The 7419-nt window shown below is 52.4% G+C and overlaps 1 protein-coding gene across 2 annotated transcripts; it reads left to right on the plus strand.

Annotated features, from left to right (window-relative positions):
• The first annotated feature begins 674 nt into the window (after positions 1–674).
• LOC123390302 (NHS-like protein 2) lies at positions 675–6919 on the plus strand. 2 transcript variants are annotated; one of them, XM_045074003.1, is made up of 2 exons: positions 675–1382; positions 4890–6919. In XM_045074003.1, the coding sequence occupies exons 1-2, from the start codon at positions 1103–1105 to the stop codon at positions 5117–5119; spliced, it is 510 nt and encodes a 169-aa protein (XP_044929938.1). In that variant the 5' UTR covers positions 675–1102; the 3' UTR covers positions 5120–6919. The 2 variants fall into 2 exon arrangements, 1 of the variants encoding a protein (XP_044929938.1); XR_006604906.1 differs by lacking the exon at positions 675–1382 and adding an exon at positions 1390–1963.
• Positions 6920–7419: the final 500 nt, after the last annotated feature.

The following is a 7419-nucleotide window of genomic DNA, read 5'->3' on the forward strand; positions in this document are numbered from 1 at the left end:
CGTCAGTGTCTCCCTCTCTTCTAACTTCTACAACAGAGAGAAATCAGGACGGGACTATAGGGTTTCCTGCTATGTAGCATACCTACCCCAGCCTGTTCTGCAGGCATCTCAGGAGCCCAGTGGGGACAGAGACGGAGGTGGCCCTGGGTTCTATTTCTGCATAAAATATGGTGCAGCATTCCTCCCTCTGAACTGAATCTATTGTTCCAGAGAATGGATTTCTTTTCTATTCATTCATTCATTCATTCATTCATCCAATCCACAGTCTTTACAGCAGTCCAGGCACCACGAGAGTACCTAGAGGCACTGCCCTCCTGGCAGTCCAGTAAGATAATCGGTTCTTTCCTCCTCGTTTCCAAGCTCCTGGGCGCTAGAAAGCTGGACTCACAGCCTAGCCCAGCCCATACGTGGCACCGAGCCCATGTTTGGGAAAGGAAAGCTAGATGAATGAAATCAGACTATTCAGTGGGTCTCCACCGATTACTTGCTGGTGTGGGTGCGGGTGCGCTTGAATTTTTATTATTTATGAAGGGAAAGTTTAAGTTGCAGAAACAGAGCAGAACACAACTTTTAACCACCAGTACCTAAGACTCGAGTTCCGCAGGAGGACGCGCGCACACAGATTGTACAGAACACACACACACACACACACACACACACACACCCCTCACGCAAACATTCCTTCTTTCACGCTCCAGCTCGCTCTTTTTACTCCTACTTCCCTTTCCCTCCTCTCCCGGATCAAGCGTTAATCTGCGAATCTCTGACCGCAAAAGAAAAAAAAAAAAAAAGGTGGGTGGGGGGATCCTGAAGTAGCAGAGCAAGGGAGGAGGAGGTGAAGAAAGGCGGGGAGGAGGAGGAGGAGCCCTGCGAACCAGAGTCAGAGGTACTGGTGGCTCCGGCGAGTGTGCAGCCCTGGGGGGAGCGGCGCTCCAGGCTGGGAACCCGTCAGCCCGCCCACCCGCCCGGCGTCTTCGGCGCCCGCCCGCTCGAGGGCCTGCGCCCCGCCTGCTACACCCGGAGCAGGGGCCGCCGCTCAGGGGCGTTCGGGCCAGGGGCGCCCCTCCGGGTGAGCCGGCCGCGCCGCCGGGCAGCGCCCGGAATGCCGTTCTACAGGCGCACGGTGGTGCCCCAGCGCCTGTGTCCGCGCAACCCGCCGCAGCCGCTCGCCGAGCTCCGCGACGTGAGCCACCTGGCTGCGCTCAGCCTGCTCCGGCAGCTCGCCGATCTCTGCGGCCACTCTCTGACTCTGCTCGAGGACCTCGAGGGGCACCTGCTGGCCTTGGGGCGCCGCACCGAAAGCCTGTGCCGGCGCACCGTGCGCCTCCGCCGCCGCTTGCCCTGCCGCCTGCTCGGCCCGGAGGACGACGACGAAGAGCTAGGTAAACCGCGCCCGGGCGGCTCGCGGCCCCGCGTCTACCCCGCCTCTGGGGGCGCCAGTGGGCTCCCGGCTCGGCGCCCACCCCCTTCCCGGCCCTCCCTGCCCCTCCTCCTCCCTTCCCTCCCTTCTCTTTCCGGGGTGAGGGGAATCCCGTTTCCCTGACTCCCCATCCGCCGCTCTACCTCTGGGACTTCCTGCTGCTGGAGCCGGCCGGGCCGTCCCGAGGGACCCGGTGCCTTCTGGGGACCCGTTTTCTGGGGACCTAGGGGAAGAAGGCGGGGGTGGGGGGGTCCCGCGGGGTTTCCGGGAGCCACTGGGTCCGGGACGGCTTTGGCGCGGTCCCCAGGCCAGGGGCGTGCCCGTCTCCGCGGCGTCGGGAACCAAACGGCCGCGCTGCCAGTGTCTTCGCACCGGTTTCGGAGCTCGGCGCCTTCGGAAAGCGCGCCCGGCCCGCGGGCCACCTACGCTGCCCCGGGAGCTTAGCGGCGGTGCTGGATTTAAACCTGTGCAACTTCGCGCCACAGCCTGTGCGCGGCTCGCACTCAGAGGAGTGTCGGAGCGCCCTCTCGCCTGCTTCTCCCGGTGATTTCGGGGTCGGCGATTTCAGGGTCGTTGTTCCAGGAGTGGCGGGAGGGGTGTGGAGGAAAGGAGGGACTGCCTCCGGCTTCGCTGATCCGTGTGCCTAGGGTCTCTGGCTGCACAGATTTGCTTGAGAGGACCACTTAAAGTGACTGTCATTAGTTTCATGATTTGTTTAGGAATTAGCCATGCCTGAGAAACTCAGAGGTGCCCTGGCTGAGAACGCAGCACCCTGGAGATGGTGCCAGGGCTGTGCGAGCCTTTGACCCTTACAACCTTGGATTTCGGTATTTCGAATGGGGAATCCTCGCTTGGTGGAAATGCACTGCTCTCTTAGAGTGTGGAGCTCGTGCTGAAAGAAAAGGGGACTGAATATGCTGGAAAAGCCGACCACAGCTGGGGCATGCCAGGTACCAAGGCCAACTCGCACCACCAGAAAGGGGCGAGAAGGCACAATGTGACCAGAAAGTTTCAGATGGAGGCAGAAGGTGGCTATGGGCTGACTTTTGAGTGCAAGACTCCCCTGCCTTGGGGAAGGATTGGCTGGGCCAGCCCCTCTCCGTTGCAGGCACCACCTTGTCCTGACCCTTTCTGGCAGGACAGGAGTCAGAGGCCCTGCGACCCCTCTTCAGAGAGGTGTGGGACTTCTGAGGTAGATGGTGGAGGTCACTAGTGGAGAAAAATGAACTGGGTTCTGGGTGAGCAGGAAGGTGGAAGACACAGATGACTGCCAGATGGAATGTAGACATAGGGTGAGAAACCTCTGCATGGCAGGGGACCAAGAGAGCTGGGGCCCTGGGTCTGATTAGTTCTCAGCTGACAAAGAGGGTAAGAAGGTCACTGTTGATTTCTTTTCTTTTCTTTCTTTCTTTTCTCTACTTCCTCCCTTCCTCCCCCCTCTCTCCTTTCTCTTTCTCTCTCTCTCTCTCTTTTTTTTTTTTTTTGCCTGGGTCCCACTGACTACCAGGATTAGCCTAGGAGAAATTTGGTAAGTCAGCTCAGGGAGTAGTTTTCAGAAAGCCCACACAGCTTACAGAGAGCCACCTACTCAGTTCAGCAGGGTAAGATAAGGACAGAAAGGAGGCTCTGCTTTTCCAGCTTGGACCTTTCCATCCACTGAATCGGAGAGCCCTTTCCACCTGAGGGAAGGCATGGCTTCACCAAGTCACCGTTGGGACCTAGACCTCTTCAGTAATCTGCTGGTTTAGAAGGAGATGGCTTTGTGCAATGGATATCTTTTCAAGGAAGGGAGAAATTCTGAGGAGAAATGACATTGGTTTGGTTTCTTTGAAGTTTGCGGGAGCCGGGAGAGTGGCCGTCTCTTGTCTCTGATGTGTCCTCTTGCCTCTGAGAGGTCCATGTTTCTGAGGGTCTCTGCACCAGTGGAACCCAGCTCCCTTAATCTGGCAAGAACTTCTGGCTTTCCATTTTCTGGTCTAATGCCCTACCCTAGATTCCCCTCGAGGATCCCATGGCACACTTTTCTCTTCAGTTGCTTTGACTGCGTATCACTTAAATTAGGCCTTCCGGGCATTAAGTGCCAAATGCAAGGAGAGCTAGGGAGCAGTCAGTGCACCATCTGGGCAGCCCCTCATCACTCAGGTATAAGCTCCAAGAAGGTGTTCAGCAGGCTACATATTATATTTTGACCCCAAATAAATATCCAGCCCGCCTTAAAAAATTTTTTTTACTGTTGTCAGGTCTTGTTCTTTTTTTCTTCCTAGTGCCTTTTCTCCTAGCCCTCCTACTCCTTTACTGACCATCTTGCCGGTGATCAGCACTCCCCAGTCAACATTTTACCCTATGTATCCTCCATCTGGCTGGATTCCTGCCCCCTCCTTCTTCCTTTAGCTATTTCTTTGACCACGGGGGCAGGCAAGAACTGGGTAGGAGGAAAGAAGGTTTGGAAGCCACATAACTGGAGTGAGTGACACCTGACAGGCCAGCAGCTTGTAGCCTCCCTGCAGGGGACAGCTTGGCTGCCACCTGCAGGAGCAATGGCAAGTCAGACTGGCCCAGAGCCTTCAGGCTTGCAGAGGCCAGACAGCATGCTTCTACCAGGCCCCTGGGAGGCAGCAGGGGGAGGAGAGGGAGATGGAGGAGGAGAAAGTTGATGCTGAGGGAGTCTGAGGTGCTCCTCTCTACAGCCAGGGGTCACAGCCCTGCCATCTTCAAGGTTACAAGGGTGGGACTGGGCTGGGCCGGTTGCTTGGCAACACCACCTCCTCTACCGAAGGCTGTTCTTCGGTAACTTGAATCCCTTTGAGACTGCCCTAGAAGATCCTGTAACCAGCCCGAGGTGGGGGATGGGAGGGTGGAAGGAGGAGAGGGCATGCTGAAGGATTGCACCAAGCTCCTGAGGTTATGGATCTGTGGCTTTTGCCACACCCTTGGCGTGGCCCTGCCTATAACTGGAGTCTCTCCTTGAAACTGGCTTTGAATGTGACCTGTTTTATTGCATTCGGGTCTTCATCTCAAGGATGGCATGGTCAAAGCCAGAGGGAAATAGCTCCATGCCTGCTGTCGGACGCTGAGTCAATCCAAGCTTTCCATTTCCTCCCTTAGAGATCTAGTTAATGTTTGTAGGTGCTTAAATGATCATTACAAAAGCAATCAGCCTGTTGGCTTAGGGGTATAATATCTCCGGAGCGAAAAAGGAAGTCACCAAAGCACTAGATACATGGAGGTATGTTTAATAACGCTGGGGAGCTGTCGTGTTAGGCTAGCCTATGAACTTACTATGGGGAAAGATGCTCTGTTCCTTCTTGCAATTATTTTGGCTTGAATACAGCCTGTTGGGTCAATGGTGGAAACTCCCCTCTTCATCTTTATGTAAAATTCCCACCTCTTGGTTTTTCAGCTTTGTGGCAACTTTGGCTCCAAATAAGAAAGGACAGCTGGTTAATTTATGTTTAAATCATCATTCCAGGGCAGGAGGAGACGGTTGTAAATCTACATGGAGATGAGAAAAATGAGAGCTGCACCTTTAGACTGCAACCAGATTCGATGAACCTGTCACCGCTACTGAGGCGGGGATGCGGCCTGCTTGAGTTCGATGGAGCAGGGGGAAATTCCGGGACTTGGAACAGGCACTTGCCAGAGCTCACTCTGTCTCTGTCCTACCTGTCATCCCCAGAGACCCTTGGGACAGTAGCTTGACAGGGTGGGGCAGGCAAGCAAGCAAGTCCATTTTCTTTTAAATACCATGAAATTCCTGGTCTGCCCACGTGGTTTTTCCATGTGTTGAAAACGTCTTCCCTGGAAATTTGGACACCAAAATGTCTACTAGAATTTCCTCCACCTCAGAAACAAGAAATTTAATCTTCTCCTTTTTTTTTTTTTTTTTTTTTTTTGGACAAATGAGCAGCTAAGGTGATAAAAGCGTCAGGATGACGGAATAGTAGAGTAGAGGAGAAGATTCAAGTTACGGCTTTTGGGCTCAACTTTGACCTTTATGCAGTTGGCTATGTGTCAGGAGGAGAGGGGTGAATTTGCATCGTCTGCCATGCAGTTCTCTGGTTTGGGTGAAGTGAATTTATACGGTGTGGCACCAAAAACTCAGTCATTAACCATTGTCGGTGTCCCGACACTTGACCACTGAGGCCCAGAAAAAGGAAGGGACTTGTCTAAAGGTACCCAGCTGGGTCAAGCCCATTAATAGCCCTAAGTGCCGCAAAGATTATAATGTCTCCCCATATGTAATTCCAAGTGAAAGCAATGCTAAACCTTCAGATAAAGTGTTATTGAGGGGAGCGCCTGGGTGGCTCAGTCGGTTGAGTGCCCGACTCTTGATCTCGGCTGAGGTCTTGATCTCAAGGTTGTTGAGTTTGAGCCCCATGCCGGGCGTGGAGCCTACTTAAAAAAAATAAATAAAATGTTATATTTGAGATTACTCAGAGTTCCACGGGTATGTTGAAATTAAAATGGCTTATAGATTTTTTTCATTCTCTCTTTCGTACTCCTGTTGTCGGGGACCTAAGCACATACTTAATCTCCCCTTTGAGGAATGTGGCACCTGCTAGGTCACACAGCAGATAAATGGCAGAAAGCCTTGATCTAGAAGCCAGGCCTCTTGACATCGAAGCCAGTGCTCTGTGCTGCTAAGTTCAAAATCAGCCGTTCCCTGAGAGTCACCACGCTGGCAGTTTTTCCAACTGGAATTTGTCCAGGATAATTAATGACTCCCGCTACCTTTGCCAACTGAGGGATGTTCTAAAGAATGAGCTCCCTATGGTTTCTGTAGTTGGGACTTGGTGGGTGAGCTGAAGGTGGAGAGGAGGAAGGAAGGTCAGCCTTGCATCCTGTAGGGGATAGATGCGAGGCAACAGGCTTCCTTGTTAAAACGTAGTCTCCTTTAAGCTTTGAGTGGGAGATAACTTAGAAAGAGACCCTTCAGGTGGGAAGGGGCGGCTGGACGTGTGACCCCGGCATGGACTTCTGAAGGTCTTTCACTCGTAATCCTTCTGTCCTCTTTATACTCGCTATTTTCCCTTATAGCTTATAATCCAATTGTGGACACTCCTTGTCACACACCCACATCATGACTATTTTCTGTTATTATAGCCAAGACTGGTTGGCATTTCCAAAGGCATTTTTATTAAAAACCAAGGAATGAGAAAGTAAAATTATTACCAAAAATGTATTTAGCATACATGTTTCCAAGGTATGGATTTATTATTCTTCAAAGCTTAAGAAACTTAACAGGCTTACTAGCTTTGCTGCTTTATATACCCTTTCTGGAGGCCTCAAATCAACTTATCCTCAGGTCATTACCTTCTGGCCTTGCAAAGAGGACACAACTTTGTCTGGGTTCCCTTACCTTTCCCCCACCCTTGTGCTGAGTGTTAAGACTCTGAGGCAAATGAGACCTAGTCTCTCTCTTCAAAGAGCTCCCACTGGAGGCACCTGGGTGGCTAGGTCGGTGAACCTTCCGACTCTTGATTTTGGCTCAGTTCATGATCTCAGGGTTGTGAGATCGAGGCCTGCATCAGGCTTCACGCTCAGTGTGGTGTCTACCTAAGATTCTCTCTCTCCCTCTGTCCCTCCTTTCCCTCCTCTCTCTCTCTCTCTCTGTCTGTCTCAAAAAAAAAAAAAAAAGAAAAAGAAAGAGCTCCCACTGCAGGGGTGGGTGCCATCTCATTTCCTGTCAAGCCAGCACATGGTGCCAGGATATCAGGCCCTCTCCTCCTGCAGGTGGGGGAGAGCTGATAGCCAGAACCAGGACCCCAGTTCACACCCCAGAGTATTTTCCATTCAGTCTGGTTTGGGGTCCAAGAATGGAACTTGGGCTTTTAGAATCCCCTGTGGTAAAAACAAAAATAAAAACCAAGCAGTGATAGACCGCTCCTGGGAATTCAGCAGTGCTTTCACATGAATCTGTAGATTTAAAATTGATGACCTATCTTTCTGCATAGGCAGAGTAGTGCTTATTTGGTAACTGGACAACGCTTGGTGGATCT

The sequence above is a fragment of the Mustela putorius genome, unplaced genomic scaffold (genome assembly GCF_011764305.1).
Source record: "Mustela putorius furo isolate JIRA1106 unplaced genomic scaffold, ASM1176430v1.1 tig00537297_pilon_pilon_pilon, whole genome shotgun sequence".
Lineage (NCBI taxonomy): Eukaryota > Metazoa > Chordata > Mammalia > Carnivora > Mustelidae > Mustela > Mustela putorius.